This window comes from Camelus ferus, chromosome 21 (assembly GCF_009834535.1).
Source record: "Camelus ferus isolate YT-003-E chromosome 21, BCGSAC_Cfer_1.0, whole genome shotgun sequence".
NCBI classification, from domain to species: domain Eukaryota; kingdom Metazoa; phylum Chordata; class Mammalia; order Artiodactyla; family Camelidae; genus Camelus; species Camelus ferus.
Genome location: NC_045716.1, coordinates 25,729,740 through 25,747,223, shown reverse-complemented (window position 1 = coordinate 25,747,223; position 17,484 = coordinate 25,729,740). Strand labels below are relative to the sequence as shown.

General features: G+C 51.4%; 1 protein-coding gene across 4 annotated transcripts; it reads right to left on the bottom strand.

The window, feature by feature from the left end:
• Window positions 1–1,486: 1,486 nt before the first annotated feature.
• ANKRD35 (ankyrin repeat domain 35) lies at window positions 1,487–16,567 on the bottom strand. 4 transcript variants are annotated; one of them, XR_004314064.1, is made up of 15 exons: window positions 16,412–16,567; window positions 11,165–11,285; window positions 10,667–10,856; window positions 10,295–10,383; window positions 9,871–9,935; window positions 9,003–9,060; window positions 8,737–8,807; window positions 8,372–8,478; window positions 7,561–7,745; window positions 6,901–6,938; window positions 4,750–6,735; window positions 3,131–3,272; window positions 2,812–2,877; window positions 2,220–2,309; window positions 1,487–1,691 (listed from the first exon to the last, which is right to left on the bottom strand). XR_004314064.1 is itself a non-coding variant. In XM_032464418.1 (15 exons), exons 1-14 carry the CDS (start codon window positions 16,448–16,450, stop codon window positions 2,247–2,249), a joined length of 3,168 nt encoding a protein of 1,055 aa, XP_032320309.1. In that variant the 5' UTR covers window positions 16,451–16,567; the 3' UTR covers window positions 1,487–1,691; window positions 2,220–2,246. The 4 variants fall into 4 exon arrangements, 3 of the variants coding, with proteins under 3 accessions (XP_032320309.1, XP_032320310.1, XP_032320311.1); XM_032464418.1 differs by having other exon boundaries at window positions 3,131–3,220; XM_032464419.1 differs by having other exon boundaries at window positions 3,131–3,220; window positions 10,667–10,739.
• Window positions 16,568–17,484: the final 917 nt, after the last annotated feature.

Sequence of the window (17,484 nt, the reverse complement as noted above, 5' to 3'; positions counted from 1 at the left end):
AGGAGCCGCAGAGGAAGCCAAAGCCCTGCCTCCCATCACCAAAGTTGTTTCCTGCTTCGTGCTTGAACTGCACAAAATGATCCACCCCTCTCTGGACCCTGTTCTCTGCAGTTTCTTCATTCTTCCCACACCACACCACACCACATATATTATATGGAAAGTAAATCCTTTTCTATTATTTGGTAACTCTAAGAGCAGGAAGGAAAAGAGAGGTTGTGTTCCCCTTAATAGACATGGCTTGGGTATGTATGCATGTATATGTATGACTGAAACACTAGGCTGTACACCAGAAATTGACACAACATTGTAAACTGACTATACTTCAATTAAAAAAAGAAAGAAAGAAAGAAATGGCTTGGACCTTTTGATGCTCCTTTGGCAGCTGCACCCTTCTTTTTCTCCATCAGTCTGTCCTCTCTGCATTCTCCCAGACCCATTCACACAAACACCAGAGCTGACTCTCCTGTAGGAACTCATCTACATAGCTGCTCTCTTCCTGGCCAAACCTTGGAGCCAGGCTCTGCAGCTTCCACCCACTCCCCGCGCCACTGTCCCTCCCCCGCTCCCCTCCCTGCCCCTCCCCCCGCCCCCGTCCCCGACCCCCACCCCGCCGGGGCCCCAGTCTTCCTTGACCGCTCCTCCCACTCTTCTCTAGGCCCATCAGTTTCTGTACTGCCAAACCCCAAATCCGCGGGGTTGGCCCAGCAGAACCCAGAAGGGGGCGGGCTGAGAGAAGGGATGGGGGGATCAGTGTGGGGGCCACCAAACGGCAATTCCAGATTTTGGAGGAGCTCGCTGCCTCACTCTCACCTAGTAGTCCGGAACGCTGGCGGAGAGGCAGGAAGGGGAGGAGACCCAGGGGAAGTGGCCAAGGAGAGATACATTTTTTCAGCCTGAGAACAGAACTGGAGGGAAGAAGCCAGCTCCGAGTATCCCTTTGTCCCTTTTCTAGGTAGGAATCAAGACTTTTCATCCCTCTTTGCACCTAGAACAAAGAACACTGACCACAAGAGACCTTGTACCTCAAATCTAGATACATGGTTTAACATATGAGAGAATATTTTAGATTGTACATCTTGAAGAAAATCCAGGTCTCTCAATTGCTCTTTATTAAAAATGATAGTGGACTCAGGAGTCCAAAGGTAAAGAAAAAAGACCAGAGCTGTGTCAGTCAGTAAAGACACACTTGAGAAGGAGAAAGGAAGTGTGTCAAACCTCATTTTTGCTGTTTTTCAGACTGAGTCTTGACCTATCAGTGGAGATGTTGTAACCAATATTTTTTTGATGGAATATAGAAAAGAATAGAAATAGTAAGGGTAAGTATTATTTCAGGTATGTAAACACAGGATGTAAAATGTATTTCTTACTATGGATCATAATCAAAGTCTGAAAGCAGCTAACTTATGAGGCCACTTGTGATCAAAAAGAAATGAGAAAGATTCCTTCCCCCACTCCCTCTTAGAGAGAAAAAAAAACAGACACCCAACACCATCCTGCCTGCTGCTTTATTTTCCTTAGCGTTGCCTTCCAACCACACCTCCTCAGGTTTCATCCATGCTGATTCCACGGCTCAGGTTCTCAGGTCTGGAGTTCAAATCATCAGGTGAAGCCCCACCCACACTATCCTCAGTGGCCAACCACCACCCACCACAGCCTGATGGAGCCTCTGGCAACCAAGGATGCTCTGTTCCCTGAAAGAAGAAATTCAAGGGTGAAATGCACATAATTCCATACCCTCAGTCTCCTCCACCCACACCAAGATGCTAAAGATGATCCTCATCTCTTTGGACTGGAGAAGACAGCCAACTGTATGGAAGCAGGGAGGAGAATGGAGGATGACCACACTGAATGAGTGGTGAGGGAGTGAAGGAGGGATTCTGGAATTTGTAGAGTACCACACTGGGAATCAACTGGGCACCGCTGTCCCACCATCACTCATCTTTCACTGGTGTCTATACCCCAGACTTTAGGAGAGTCACTCAACTCCTCTTTTCAGTCTCCATCGCATAAGTCAGACCCCTTCAGTCCATCTACTCACTGACTCCTGACTCCACCCAGTGATTCCCCATATCAGGGTTTCTCAATTGACCTCACCTCGAATGCTCTATGCCCCACAGGACCCCCTAGTGTCAGCTACCACATGGGACAAAAGAAGACTCCAGTTTCCATCCATCCTTCTGCTTCGTCTCCCAAGCCCTTTCTCCCAACCCACGACTCACAGCATGTTCTTCAGGGCACAGGCTGCCTCACTCCTCCTGCATGCTGAGGATTCGCAGTAGGATATTGTACACATCCTGTTCCATGTAGCCCTGTAGGTGGCAGGAAAGAAACAAAAGGAGAAGAACAGAAAGTGGGAGAGTTTCTGTGGTGCAGTAGAATGCTACTTACCAACTGTGTGCCCTCGCTTATGGTACTTAACTTCTCAATGGCTGTTTCCTAATCTTTACAAGGAAGATAACCATGTCTACTTTTCCAGATGGCTGTGGGAGTTACAAAGCACCTAGTGCATAATAAGCGTTTGATTCTTTGTAGTTTATTATTTTTCCTAATGAAGGAGCAAGCCACCCACCTCTTTTTCAGGAAAAAGCCTTACAGTGGACCAGAGAATTGAAAAGGAGGGGCAAACACCTCTCCCCCCCCCCACATTCATGCACAAACTCTCTTGATCTGCCTCTGAGATCCAGAGACCTGGCACTGGAATATCTAAAGTCCAGCCTTCTGAGAGATGACAGGAATGTGCAGGTAAGAGAAGGGACCCCAAATGCAGTGCCGCCTGCCCATCTCTCTACCTCTGCCTCCTCCGATGCTCACCTGAGCGGCATTCAGCAGATGATTCCTATAGGTGGAGATGATCTCTTCGTGGTTCTTCTGGGAATCCTGGGAGTGAGCATCAGTGGGAGGTCATGTGCCCCACCTCCCACACTCACCCGGATCCCCTCAACACGAAGAACAATGGGGTAAGGTGGTCAGCTGTGCCAGGTAGGCTCCCCTGGCCATCCCTGACTCAGCCTAGACCACTGCCTGCCTGGCCGGGCCCCTGGAATCCCCAGAATCTCTCCCATGGACATATCACTTCCACTGTGCACCCCATTCTCTAGCAGCGTACATCTCCCTGAGGGCCAAAACACACCTGCAGCTGTAGGGTGAGGCGAGCACTTTCTCCCCGAGCTGCTAGCACCTCCTCTGAGAGCTGCTCCAGCTTCTTCAGCAATTCCTTGATCTGAGGCCACAAGAAGAGAAAGGGAACCCACGAGGCCCCCATCATTTCCCACCTGGAGTCAAGTCAGTTTCATTTTACTGGGTATTCAATATCTGCCAGATACGTTTACACTCATTGTCTCACTTCATACTCAAAACGGCTCTTCTTCTGTTCCAACAAGAATAGTATTTCTCAGAGGGACGTATTGGTCACATTTTGTAGGTAAGGAGCCTGAGTTAAGTAATTTGTCAAAATCATACAGCTAATAAATGACAAAATCAAGGTTTGAAGCAAGATCTCTTTGAATTCATGGTCCATGCTCTTAACTCTGAACTGGATCCCAGTCTTCTTCTGGCTACTGACCACTGAGGGAAATGGAGATGAGTTTTTATGGCTTGTGAGGCTGAGGCACGAATTCGGTGAATGATAACCAGCAGGATTAGGAATGGTGGTAGTGGGAATAATGAAAATAGCTAACTTTTATTGAGTACTAGCCATTTGCCAAAAATTCTTCTGAGTATTTTTTAATAGAATACCTCATTTAATGTAATCCTCACAATGATTCTATTATTATCCCCATTTTATGGTGATGAGAAAATTATGATGAGAAAACTGAGGCTTAGAGGCTTCGATAACTCACCCAAGATCAAACAGTAAGTTTTGCAACTGAAACTCAAATGCAGATAATCTCAGTTCAGAGCTGACGGCGCTACTTATTTTTGACCATTTTTCTACTTTTACCTTCTCCTTCAACACCAACACAACATTCCTTGCTTTAACTAGCCTCACGCCACACTGATCCCTATTCTGTATAACATCCCTTCTATTTTTCTGTACTTTATCTTATGTAAAATGTATACTCCCTATATTTTTAAGCATTCTAACTTTGGTCACGTGCACACATTTTAATGAGTCTAAATTCATTCATTTCACAGATAGTTCTAGAATTACTAAATTCATTGGTAAGCTGATTTTTTAGAATTCATAAAACATGTCTCTTAGAAACATGTAGACTTGCATTTAATTTTAGAGCAATCCTTAGGAAACTCAGGTATCTAACAACAGTGCTCAAGCTTTTTTCTTCGCATTGGCACCCTCTTTGTCAATGGAAATCTTGTGCAGAATCTACTCTGAAGTGGGAGGGGAAAAGGGGGCTATAGCTCAGTTTACTTTTCTTAACCTCTCAGCCCCCGGAGTCACCTCCTCAGAACCCTAGCAAAACCATAGCTACTCGCTGTATTATCAGATGTCTTAAATACACTATTTAAGTCAAAATCCTAATAAACCAACGGTGGTAGCCCTGAGCACACTGCTGCTGAACCCTGAGTCCCAAATTTTAATACCTAAGTGTCCCCTTCTCTCTTCTATTTATAACTTACCTCACCTCCAGTCTCAACCCCAAGCCCCCCAAACTCAGGAGAACAGAGCATGGTCCTTGCAGATGACTGGTGTTCTATTTGGGGGATTACTCTGATGAACCGAAGGTAAATTCAGGTTAGCAGACCCCTGAACACACAGAAACCTTCCCTGACGCTCCCTCGCCTGCTCACCTTGGCCTCCTTGTCCCGGCAAGCGCCAATCAGATGCTCCACCTTGTCTTTCAGCAGCTCCGCCGTTTTCTCGAACTGCTCCGAGCGCCCGCGCATCTCGCTGGCCTGGCGCTCCTGCTCCGCGGCGCGCGCCGCTAGGTCCCCGCTCCTGCGGCGCTCCTCGGCCACGGCCTCCCGCAGCCGGCCCGTCTCTCGGCAGGCGGTGTTATACTTTTCCAGCAGAGCCTTCAGCTCCTGGCCCCACGCCTGGGCCTGGGCCACCAGCGATCCGCGAGTCCTCTCGTGCTGCCGCAGACTGGCGGCCTCCCGGGCCCTCAGCGCGGCCACCTCCTCCGTGGCTTGGTAGAGCAGCTGCTTCAGCTTCCCGATCTCCTGGCTTTTCCCGCTCATCGTGGCCTGGACTGCCCGCAGCTCTTCCTCCAGCTTCCCCAGGTCTTGCTCCAGAGCGGCCACTTGGGGGGGTGCTGAGACCTTGCAGGAGGCCCCCTGCTCCCCACGTGGGGCAGGGGAACTTCGAAGCCGCTGGTTTTCCTCTTCCAGCCGAGCCAGCGCCTGCTGGGCCTCGCGATGCCTGTCCACCAGGGCGCTGATGCAGGCCTGCAGCTCCTCCAGGGGCTCGGCCACTGTGCTCCGGGCACTCGCCTTGCCCACCAGGTCTGGGGGCAGGCGGTCCCACAGCCCTTGGAGGCCACTGCTCTGGGAGGCCAGGCGCTTCCGCAGCTTCTCGGTGGCCTGCTTCTCCATGGCCAGTTCATCTGTCAGCAGCCCCACGCTCCGCCGCAACTGCTGTAGCTGGACCTGCGCCTCTGGCTTGGGCACAAACTCCCGCTGGAGTCGCTGGCTCAGGGACTGCAGCTCCCCCTGCAACCGCTGCCGCTCCCGCCCCAGTTCCCCCAACTCCTCCAGCAAGTTACTGTTGCTCAGTCTCAGTGCTGACACCTCCTTCTCCAGCTGCCCCTCTGCCAGGCCTCCTCCTGCCATCTGTTCCCTTCCAGGGGCCCCTAGAGGCTCTCCCCGGACCCCAGGAGCCCTTTTTTCTCTCCCTTCATCCTCTTTGGTGATGGCCTCTGGGCCTACCTTTGGGGCTCCCTCTCTGGGCTCCTGGGCGGGGGCCTCAGGTTTTAGTTGCAGTCCTGCCTTTGCTCGATCCAGCCTCACCAGCACCCGCTCCAACCTGGCCTCCATCTTCTCCCAGGCAGCTGCTGCTGCCTCAGCCCGGGGCGTCCCCAGAGCTCCCTCCAGGACTGGTCTTGACAAAGCTCCCCAGGCAGCATCCTTTTCTCGCCACACCGCAGCCAGATCCTCCCTCAGTTGTAACAGGAGTTGGTTCATGGCCACTGTGCCTGTTGGTTCTGCCCCTGGGGCCTGGCGCCTCTCTTTCTGGCCGGCACACAACTGGTGTGTATGATCGGGGCCGAGGGCCTGCCCACTACTAGTGGTCAGTTGCTGTCCAGTGGCTTTCCCCATGGTCTCAGACTTTGGGCTCTGGGGTGGCCCCTGTTCTTCTGGTTGGGACCGTCCATGAGCTTCATACTGGATCTCCCCTGGGGCCGAATCCTCAGCCTTGTTGGAAGCGAATACTGGGTTTGCTGCACCTGCTGCCTGCAGCTGCTTCAGCTCTCGTACGCGCTTAGCCAGCAGGCCCAGAGGACAGCCCTGCTCCATGCCGTCTCCTCCAGGCCGGAGACTAGAGCTCTGGCCTTCTGGACCTGCGGGCTCTTGGGAGAGGAGGAGCCCCAGCTCCTGCACCTGCTCGTGAATCTGGTTCTTCAGGTCCAGGTAAGCTGCGGCTTGAGCCTTACACTCTTCTGTCTTCCGCACCAGCTCCTGCTCCAACTGAGAAACTTTCCTCTGCTCCTCTTCATACTTCCATTTCCACTCTTCTGAGCATGGGTCTTCCTCCTCCTCTTCCTCCGGCTCCTCCTCAGGCTCTGCTCTCCATGGGCTCTTAGGTGGAGAACCCACCTGAGGCTCAGCTGGAGAGGCCTATGAAGAAAAAGGAAGAGTGAAGTAAATCCAGGCAGCTGACCCAGGAGGGCCTTTCTTCCCTTAGACTGTCTCGATGCCCCAGTGATCACTGCCTGGGAGAAATCCCAGTGGGAAAGCCTGGGGTGGATCAGGAGCAAAAGGGGCAGGCACTTAGGGTCTTACCTGGGATGCAGGATCTGGGTGTTGAACTAGCTGGTGACCTATATGAAAAGACATGGGGGAAATGAGAGAAGAGATGGGGTCCCTGTGCTTCTAGCCCACACTCTGTCTTCAGCCCTTTTCTGAGAGGAGTGGGCCCTCAGCGCTGATGACCTTACCACACATGTCTTTCTGGTGCCAGAAGCCACCCCTATCCGATGGGTCCCTAACTATCTGGCAACCTCGGTTCCCTGTCTCAGATATGCCAGCTCATTCATTTTTTTCACTCACTTATTCATTGGACTACTGTGCCTGGTACCGTTATTAGGCACCAGGACCTCAGTGGTGAGCAAAACAGAGATGGCCTGTCATCTGAGGGGGTTACGGTCTAGTAGGGGAGAGAGAGACTGACCATCGAGCCACACATGTACAACTACAACTCACAGATGCCAGCGACAGCACTGGTCAGAGATGCCTTCAGGGAGAGACAAGGCTGCAGTAAAGAATTTGGGGAATTTGGAGTCATCTCCCAGCAGCAGCAATAAATAAGAAAACACTCAACTAAAGTGACCAATATTTGTCACGTGGATTATTTCCATGGGAACAAACGGTGTTTTAAGAAGTTTCTTTGATTCTAAGTCGATCGTGGAGCATCTTGAAGTTACAAAAGGGTATCCGCTTTACCTCCACGCCCCTGCCGGCTCAGGGCCTGCTGCAGCAGCCTCCACAGCGTCCCGTCCTGCGTGAGCAGAGCGTACTGCAAAGCATCGTGGCCCATGCTGTCCACAGCCCCCACATCTGCTCCATGGCTCAGAAGCAGCTCAGCCACTTCGGCACTGCCCTTTTCACAGGCCAGAATCAGAGCCGATCTGTGGGTTGGGACAAATCTGAGCATAGGCTTCTCCCATGGAATCCAGGAGTCCTGGTTTCAGAAAGTCACTCACAAGGTCATCTCTCACACAGTGTGCTCAGGGGAGCTGCAGACCAATGCCGGCCAGTGACAAAGCACTAGACTAGACCAGAACTTTTCAAATGTTACTCCTTGCAGCTGCAGCATCAGAAAGCAGAGGCCCAATTGGAAGGGCTCCATTTTCATCTGCTTTATATACTGAGGTTCTGCATAAATTCTTTATTGGGAAAAAAGGATTCCACTGTTTAGAAGATAGTTTGGAAACCAGTAAATTAAACTAGTGGATCCAGAGGAACTGATTCTACTGGCAGAGTCTTCTGTGCTGGGAAGATGGTGGTGGCAACAGCAGAGTAGGGACGTATGAGGATAACGTTCTCAACTTCCCGGGAGGAAAATAGGGAGGCAGCGGCAGAGCTCTTCTGAACCACTGCTGGGAAGGAGGGAGCTTCCCAAGAAAACAGGGACTAACCTGCTTTCTTCCCCAACACACATACACACACACACACGCATACACACTTTGCCCAGTGGCTCCTTTCTAGATTGGTCAGGGTCTAGATTTGGGGTGGAAAGATGGAGAAGGCTCACTTGTCATTCTTGTCAGTGACATTAACCCGGGCGCCTCTCTGCAGTAGCTGTGAGCAGATAGCTGCGTGACCACCCAGGGATGCAATCATCAGGGGTGTGCGTCCATCCTGCACAGATTGTGGGAAGGGTTCATGAGGAGCCAGGGGAGTCAGGGCTTTGACACACTCCTACCAGCCCCCTCCTCCCCGCACCGCTCCAGAAAAAAGCTCCAGGGGGCTCAGTACTCCTTCTTAGAGGGTTAGGAGCTCTGAGGAAGAGGAGGTGGTACTGCACAACCCCTGGTCATGGAACTTGGCTGATTAAGTTCAGAGAGAGCTGCAGCCTCCCCGGGTAGGGCCCTGCCCAGCTGCCCGGCTGACACTCACATTATCCAGGACATCCAGGAAGGCCTCGTGGTCACACAGGAGGAGCACACTTGAGGCACAGCCAGAGGAGGCTGCGGAGGGCGGAGGGGTGATCAGGTTAAGGGGAAGCGGGAAGACACCCAGTCAGACCACGATGCAGCATCCCCTCCGAGCATCTCAGCAGTCAGCCCTGACCTGCCCTTCCCACCAGATGTGATCCTCCCCTCCCTTCTCGCTGTCTGCCCCCTGCAGCCCTGTTTCCCACCAGTCCCTCAGCACACACCTACCTGCCCAGTGCAATGGACTACGATTATCCGCATCGACTGCGTCTTCGTTGGCACCATGCTGCAAACAGCCACAAAGGGAAGCAGCCTGGAGCATGGTGTTAACACCCTCATCCCATACCCGCTGTGGGGTCACTGACTTTCACGGTACTATGGGGAGGGACAGGAGGACCACGGCTTTGGCGGACGACTAGGCAAGCCCAGTCCAGTCCTGGCAGGGGATAGGCAGCCTTGAATTGTAGCCCTGGTTCGTAAACCTAGGGCCTAAGAAAAATCAGATTACTGGTGAATAAACATGTTAGGGAAAATGACACCTGTGTCTATGTTTGGTACTTTAGGATCATAACTGGGAAACTTGGACAGGGCCAGGAAGAACAGAAGCAGAGCGGCCATTTGCACAATGGCCTATCGCACTGTGCCTTTTGAACTTTTGGGGACTAATGTATGAACTGTCCACGTGTCATTTCACACGTATGTTTCTCTCTGTACTCCTAGACGACAAACTCCTCATAAACAGACAGTAGGCTTTGGGTTTAGCGTGAACACCTCTGTCACCCTTCCACCTGCCCATCGTCACAGCAGTTAGTCTCTGCCAAAGGCCGGGCGCAGTGCACGCATGTTGACTGACTGGCAGTCCGTCCCTGGCAACTCCGCTTTATGATGTGCCCCCAGGGGCAGCATTAAGCAGGGTCCCTGCATACGGTAGGTGTTAAGTAAATGTTTGCGAATTAATGTATAAGTGGTTACCAGCTCTCTTATGAGGACAAGAGGGCAACATTTGGCCAAATATGGCTGGTGAGTACCAGACAACGTTAGGAGTCTCTGATCCACTCCTTCCTTTCCCAGGAGTAGTATCGAGGGTTGCTCTTACCTGCAGCAGGACCTTGACACACTGTGGCTGGCAGGAAATGGTGGCCAAGTGCAGGGCGGTGCTTCCTGAAAGAGAAAGAAGTGGAGAGGGAGGGTGGGTGGCCCCATGCATGCGGATGACTCACAGGGAGGGAAGGCAAGAGACACACAGATAATAGGCGGGAGATTAGAGAGAGAAGCTCTCAGCCAGCTGGGGCCAGAAATTCCTGTTCCCCGAGTGCCTGGTACCTGCGGTGGAGGTGGGAGTTGGGGTGAGGTATGCCCAGCTTGCAGGGAGGGAAACCCCTGGAAGGATGCTGGCCGGAACTTATGAGGAAAGAAGGCGGGGGTGCTACAGTTGGAACCTCCAGCAGGGCCCAGCACTGGCCCCCCTGCTGCTATAAAGCGAAAAGCAAGCCGCTGACCCAGGTCTTAGCCTCACTCACCATCCTCATTCTTGCTGTTGATGTCAGCCCCGTTTGCAAGCAGTATAGTCAGACATTCTGTCAGACCTTTGGAGGCTGCCAGGTGAAACCTGCCAGAATCAAAGCCAAGAGGCAGAAGGATGAAGGGCCCGGGGGTCGAGGAATGGGAGAATCTTAATAAGCACTGCCTGCCATGCTCCCTCACCCCAAAGCCAACCCCAAAAGCAGAGAGGGACACTCCCCTAGCCTGACTTTCTGAGAAAGAGATGCCTATATACGTGGCCTACTGTCAGAACGTCAGGGGAAGCTGGAAGCAAAGATAGAAATTCTTATAGCTATGGGTCTCAAGCAATCTCAGAGTATCGCAGGGGTACCCAGGGAACACATAAATACCGTTGCTCTGAGGACAGGAAACTTAGCAAACTGGAAGTGTCGCAGGAAGAGTCGGCCAGAGCAGAGCAGAGGGCTGGACATTTGAGGGCAGAGACAAGGGATGACACCCCTCTTGTCTGAGCACCCCTTCCAGCCACATGTCTCATGGCTGCTGTGCACTCCCAATTTCTCACGCATACACCCCTTCCTCCTTGTGCAACGGAAAAATACTCTATTTAGTGTTGTTTCACTTTTCTGTTTGTTTCATGGTCTTTCTGGCCTTTTTGGTCAGTTTTGTCGATGTGGGCTGTGAGGTGTATGAGCTCAGGGACAGTGCCTTCTACCCCACTCTGTGCAACACGTGGTATGCAGAGACATGCGGGTATGCTTGTAATTAAGACAAAAAGGGCTCTGAAGTTGAAGGTATTCCCTGGTCTTACATCCTATTGGGGCTTGGGGTTTTCAAAGGGAACCACATGCCAAGGATGGGGTCAAGAGGACTTACTTACGGGGACTGACCGTTCGAGTCCAGCTTGGTGGGTCGGGCAGATTTCCTGGAGGCCAGGGCAGCCACGCGTCGCACGTCCCCCCGCTGCACTGCCTCCAGCAGCTTCTGATCACGGCGGTTCCATCTCTCCACCTGATCCAGAACCACAAATTGTGTAAATATAGGTGGTGAGAAAGGAGTGGAGAAAGCAAAGAAAGAGATGGTTAGGATGCCAGGCAAGGGAAAAGGGACATCCCTGAGAGCCTTTCAATGTTCCACGAGTCACTCTAGATCAGTTAGTCCTTCTTAGGTGGGCCAGTTAAATAGTCACCAACTCATATGCCACTGAGGACTATGGCCGGTGATTGCCAGCCCTGAACCAAAAAGTGCTTGGACTACTGAATTGAAAATCATTTTTGAGTACTGCCTGCCCATAGTGTTTCAAATGTCTGTTTAATTATCATTGAGATTATCGTTGGTAGGCGCACAACCCCGAGCAACCCTAGCCAGGACTCCTTTCCCTGTTGTTCTTAGGTCTTACTGGAGCAAATGGAACCCAGCTGACCATTCTGGGCTGGGTTTACATTGCCTCTCTACTCCCCAGGCTGCTCTGGGTTTTTGTTGCTGTTGTTGTTCTCATATATTCGAGAAATCAAGGCGCCTGGCTTCAGGTCACAGCTAGGAGTCCAAATACCAGCCATACCATCTCTACCCATTGGCTTTGGGGCCCAAAAGTGGGAGGAGACGCAGAGTTTCTGTTTTCCATCCTCATACCTATGCCCTTTGGCTAGTCAGTCATTCTTCCCCTTCCATGGCAACAACAACCAAAGGAGAAGGCCAGTCTCCAGCTAGGCCCGAGGGGGCAGCAAGCAGCAGCTCCCCTCCCACCCCTCCCCTCCCTCGTCATTTTCCTGGCGGGGAACAGCTGCCCAGACAACAGCCGCACCTGGGCACGCATTGTCCCGCCCTTCCAGCTTGACTTTTGCAGGCGGCGGGGTAATTACAATAACTGACATGAGACATGTATTACGGGACGTGAGAGAACCGCTTAAAAACACCCAGGGCTGAAAGCACAGAAAAGCCTGGTTTGACCCACGGAGGGGAAAGGAAAGGAAGAAGGGATGCAAAAATTTGAGGACTGGTGAAAAGGGCCCTAGATGAATGTCTGTCAGCAGGCCTGAGTCTGGGGTTCAGCTACTTGCTCAGCTACGTGACCTAGGTAAGCCATGGAACACCTCCAACCTGTGTCCCCACCTGTAAAGTGTGAAAAGTAGTAACTACCTCATCGTGTTGTAGTAAATGAGCTCATGCATATAAAATATTTCTGTAAACTGTAAAGAGCGATACAAGGGCATGGCATTCTTATTAAAAAAACAGGAAGCGGTGGGGGATTGCTGGGGGCACACTGGACTTTATGAGGTGTAATCCCGACAAGAAAGAGGCTATGGGAGGAGGTGGGGAAGAACAGAGTCTACGGATGAGGCCAAATAACTCATTTTCAAACACTGTTTACACAGTCATCAAGAACAGGAAAGATGTTAAATGCCCAAGTCATAAAATTAGCTAGGGCAGATGGATTCTGAGGCGATGCCCTGCACAGCGCTTGGAACTCCTCAGAGCCCTTTCAAGTGCTATTTCAGTTAGCGTCTCGGCGTCCCTGCAAGGTAGCGAGGGCTGACAGGATCTTATCTAGTTGACAGAAAAGAAACGGAAGCACACCGAGGTTAGATAACTGTCCAGGGCCACACCACAAAATAGTGGTGAAATTGAGATTAGAGCCCCGGCCAGCCGATGCCAGTCCTAGTTCTTCGCCGCTGGACCACACTGCCAAAGAGTTGTGGAAGAAGGTTCACTTGTTTTCAAAGGAACAGTCCATGACCACCTCCAGGGCGAAGCCACCCACCTTCAGACACTACTCCCTGCAAGGAGAAGAGTCTCCAAACAGGTTAATTCTCAAAGGACAAAATAAGCAAAATGCCTCCTCCACATACCAAGAGACTGAGACGTAATATTACAGTATCCAAGGTCCCCTGGGGGCCAGGCCACCCTCAGAAAAAGCAGAAAGCTGGAACTCCACTCCGCCACAGGGCACTGCCATCCGTCTGAAGTTCTCTGTTTAAAATCCTGATTCTAACACCTTCTATCCTCGTGACTTTAGGCGAGTAGCAACTTCCCTGAACCTCTGTTTCCTAATGATATAACACTACACGAAGCGCCTAGCACTGTCTGTCATGTAGTAAGTACACAGTAAGTGTTAGTCCCAATCCCCATGCTTCCTAGCCTTGCCGGGCACATTTTGGATATTCTTGGGCTCAGAATTCTCCATCCAGAGGAGTGGGAGGAAGGAGATCTTGCTCATATCAGCCAGCCAAGCTGTATAGATGGTAATGGTGTTTCCTAGCAATGTGGGTACTTCTCTTTCCTGCTCAATAGTTAGAAATCCAGCCAGTTCACTTCCTATAATCTTGTTATACCAAGAAGAATTTAGAATAGGTGGAAATTCTTCATGGACAAACTTCTGCAGAGCTAAGGTAAAGAAGAACAGAAGTATTCTCCCATACTCCAAGATCCAGTCTATTGCTCACCCCAGCGCCTTAGAAAAGAGGCAGTGGGTTACCATCACAGCCTCAAGGGCACAATCACCAAATTAATCAGCAGACTCAGAAGCAAGGATAAGCTTTGCATTTCTGTAGCCAAGATTGGGGGCTCTTTGTAGAAGTAATTGCAGCCTCTCCTTATCTCTGGCTGTGTTCCTATGGGAACCCCATCAAGATGGAACATGCCAACAGGAGAGAGAGAAAGAGCAGCTACCGCTGTAGGACAGGTGAATGGAAATAGAAAGGCTGCCCAGGAGGAACCAGGAACTGACTCTCAAGTTTTAAAATGCAACAGCCATTCCTCTAAGCTGATCCAGTGCCAGTGGTTTAAAGCTGTTTTCTGGTTTACTTCCTACATAGGCACAGTAAGCTAATATGCAAGACACCTTTAAGGTCATCCTCTACTTGAATAAAACGAAATGAGATTATAGGAGTTGGCTTTTATTTGTTTGTTTGTTGAAATTCCTATATTCTGGAAAATTTAGATTAATATTTAACTGATCACTGATCTTTCAGTCCTTATCGAAATCTGAGGGTGTGATCTGGACCCAGGGATGGGAGAGGGGATAGAAAGAGGTGATCTTCTGCTACGACTGGGAAGCTAGGCTTTGGGAGTGGTCAGGAAGGCTGTCACACTATTTCTCTGACAAACTGGTCCAGAGTGGTTTGCCACCCAGGGAGTGGAGGAATTTATCATGAGACGTGTGGGGACGTTTCATGAGGAAACAATTCGTAGCTGAAACTGGTCCATCGTCAAGCTTGTTGGATCCCTACCCTGACTGAGGAAACAGGTTTTTTTTTTCCCAGCTAGGAAGTCCTGACTCCACCCAATTTACTACCTATAATCTCGTTATACTAAGAAGAGTTTAAAATGGGTAGAAATTCTGCATGGTCAAACCTCTGTAGAGCCGCAGTGAAGGACAAATCAACTTGGTGATTGTGCCCTCGAGCAATTTTCAAACTCCAACATTCAGCCCGTAGTTCGCCCAGCATCCCAGAAAGGAGCCACTGACCGACAGCTGGAGCCACAGGAAGTACAAAATAGTTTCCCTGTCCCTAAAGAGCAGGTAGACTCCACAGACCTGAAGGGGAGGGCACTGTGGAGGACTTTTAGTAACCGAGGAAGAGTCCATGTGAGTAAGAAAATCATTATGAGGTAAGCAGAGATGGGCAGCCTCAGTTTCTGGTACCTAGAGCAGTCAGTCATTCAGTAAATGGCTTTTGATTGGTTGATTAATGTGTGGAAACTAAGTGAGGAAGCAAATGTAAGTAGGCCGAGAACAGGCCTCAACAGAGTTCCTACTCTTGCCTCATAGCTCACTTCCAGGCTTCCACGGCCCACCCATGCAGAGTAAGCTGAGCATTTCTCATGTTTGCTTGATGAGAGAAACCACGAGTCAAGTCGGGTTAAGCAATATCACTATAGGTAGTCAGCTACTTCACTTCTAAATGAGCCATAATCCCAGTCTGCACAGGAAATTTCATCCCCAGATAAGGGGTCTCTCTGTAAAAGACCTTCACAGAAGGAGAAGAGGTAGCCTCCCTTAGCCACTACCTTCTGTAGCTTCTTCCCTGTGTTTTGTTCTGAGAGAACAGTGGAAGGAGAGTGGCTGCTACTGGGAACTCTCAGAGTGAATCCACTTTATCCTCTCCTCCTCTCACTGTCACCGTTCCCCAGCTCAGTCCAAGGGAGCAGAGAGTCCAAGCCCTAAACAGCTGGGTGAGGGTTTAGAATGAAGGAAGATTCTGGAGAGAAGCAGGCAAAAGGCCTTGACTGGCCCAAGAACCAGTCTGATGACCAGAACTGCAGTGAACTGGCCAGGGTGGATTCTGCAGACAATTTACCCATTCCTTGGGGAGCAGCCAGGCAAATGTGCCTCCTCTGACACTGCCTGTCAGGCTGGCCAGGCCAGACTGCAAGATTAACTCACAGAGAGCAGGCAGGAGGAGATCGGGACAAAAGGGGGGAAAGTGGAATTGAACAACTACTGGACAGAGAGGGGCAGATTTTGAAGGGGAGAACAGGAAGGCTGCCGCAGTGGGAACACCAACTGGAAAGAGGTTTGGAGTGATGCCTGAGAGCCAGCGGTGGTGATGGGAGAATGGGAGTGGAAGTGCCATGGGTGAGGTGGGGGCAAGGACAGAGAAGACTCTATGAAGAAGGGCTAGAGGAGGGCACAGGGCTGGGAGTACTTATTAGGCTGAGAGGAAACAGCAAAGGTAGGGCCATATGGGAGGGTTGAGTTGTGAGGACAGGGCAGGGCTGGAAAATGGGGCCATGGGGCACTTGGAAGACAGAAAAGAGCTTGGGGATGAGCCGGGGCTGGGGAATAGGACAGATACTTTAGTTCAGTACTGGGAAACAGAGCAGAAGTAGAAAACAGAGCCTTAGGAGGGGGCAGGGGATGTAGGACACATATCAGAAGTTGGGGGTGTAGATGATAGGAAGACCAGAAAGCACTAAGGGAAAGGACCTTGGAGAGGACAGAGGTTGGGAAGGCAAGTCAGAGGTTGGGGGACAGGGTCTTAAGGAAGGCAGGGCTGGCGGGCTGCACTGCGGGAGCGGAAGAGCTAGAAAAACCGGTGAAGAGAAAAGGCATGGAGATGGGACTCAGGACTTCTGTCACCATAGGGCTTGGACCCCAACCCCATGCTCAGTCTGCCAGACATTTTAGCACCTACCGCCACCTGTGAACTGGAGCAGGAGAAGATGCGCTTCATGGCCGGGGCCAAGGCGACGGGGGGACGGGGACGCGAGGAGAGAGGGGCCACAGGTTCCCGAACCCACCGGACTCAGCTGCGGCTGTGCACAGGAGCTGTCAAAAGCAGAGCGGGGCCCGCCCCAGGACCCACCCCAGGACCCGCCCCAGACCACTTCGTTCAATCAGAGACAAGAACCCGAGGGCTGGGCTTCAAACTCCGCCCCTGATCCCGCCCCACTCCGCTGTTGCGGAGGCAAAAAGCCTGCAGTCTTCGGTTACGACGTAGTCTTGGCTTCAGCCTCGCTTTCCCAAACCGAGCCCGCCCCCAGCTCCGACCTGCCCTATAGCAAAAGGGAACCTACGGGCTCCGGCTAAAACACACCCCCAGCCCCGCCTCTCCCCGCTGTTCCAGGCTGCTGTTCCAGGCTGCTGCTCCGCCCTAAACCCCGCCTCAACCCCGCCCCCGAGCGCCGCCGCGGGAGGAAAGTAGGCCTTGGATTCTCCCGGTGTGCTCCAGTCTTACCAACTGTCGCTTTTAACTACTGGTGACGATGTTTTGATTATATCCAGAGACTTTTTCCAACCTCTACTTCCTGCCCCTATTCCGCGGCCAAAAACATAGGCACAAAATCGGATTTGAACAGTGCATTTTGGAAACGGGAGATTGTAGTGCAGAGCCAAAGGCTGAGCGCAGGTGATTCATGACCCACCACAACGTGGGGAAACCGGATCAGGCTTAATACCCTAAGGAACCTCTAAGATAGGAAAGGGTAGAGGGAGCGGAGAGAATTTTTTTTCATTTTAAGCATCTCCTTCCGCAAAAAAAAACTCACAAAACTGTCTTCACCATTTCCACTGCCCTTTAAATTAAGATTCTCAGCAATTCGTGCTTGGTTTGTCGCAGCCAACTGGTCTACTAGTCTCTCCTTTCTCTTCCCTGCAGCCAGAGTCCACTCCAATGCATATGAAAGCCTACCGGATGAAGTTCAAAGTTCTTAACGTGGTTTGCTAGGCTCGTCAGGAGTTGCACGCTGCCTTCTCAAGTCTCATCTC

Coding starts and splice junctions, on each gene's coding strand:
- ANKRD35 (XM_032464418.1), bottom strand. CDS start 16,450: ATGAAGCGCATCTTCTCCTGCTCCAGTTCACAGGTGGCG. Junction 9,936..10,294: donor CAACAGCAAGAATGAGGATG/GTGAGTGAGGCT, acceptor TTTCTCTTTCAG/GAAGCACCGCCCTGCACTTG. Junction 6,939..7,560: donor GAGCCGGCAGGGGCGTGGAG/GTAAAGCGGATA, acceptor CTTTTCATATAG/GTCACCAGCTAGTTCAACAC.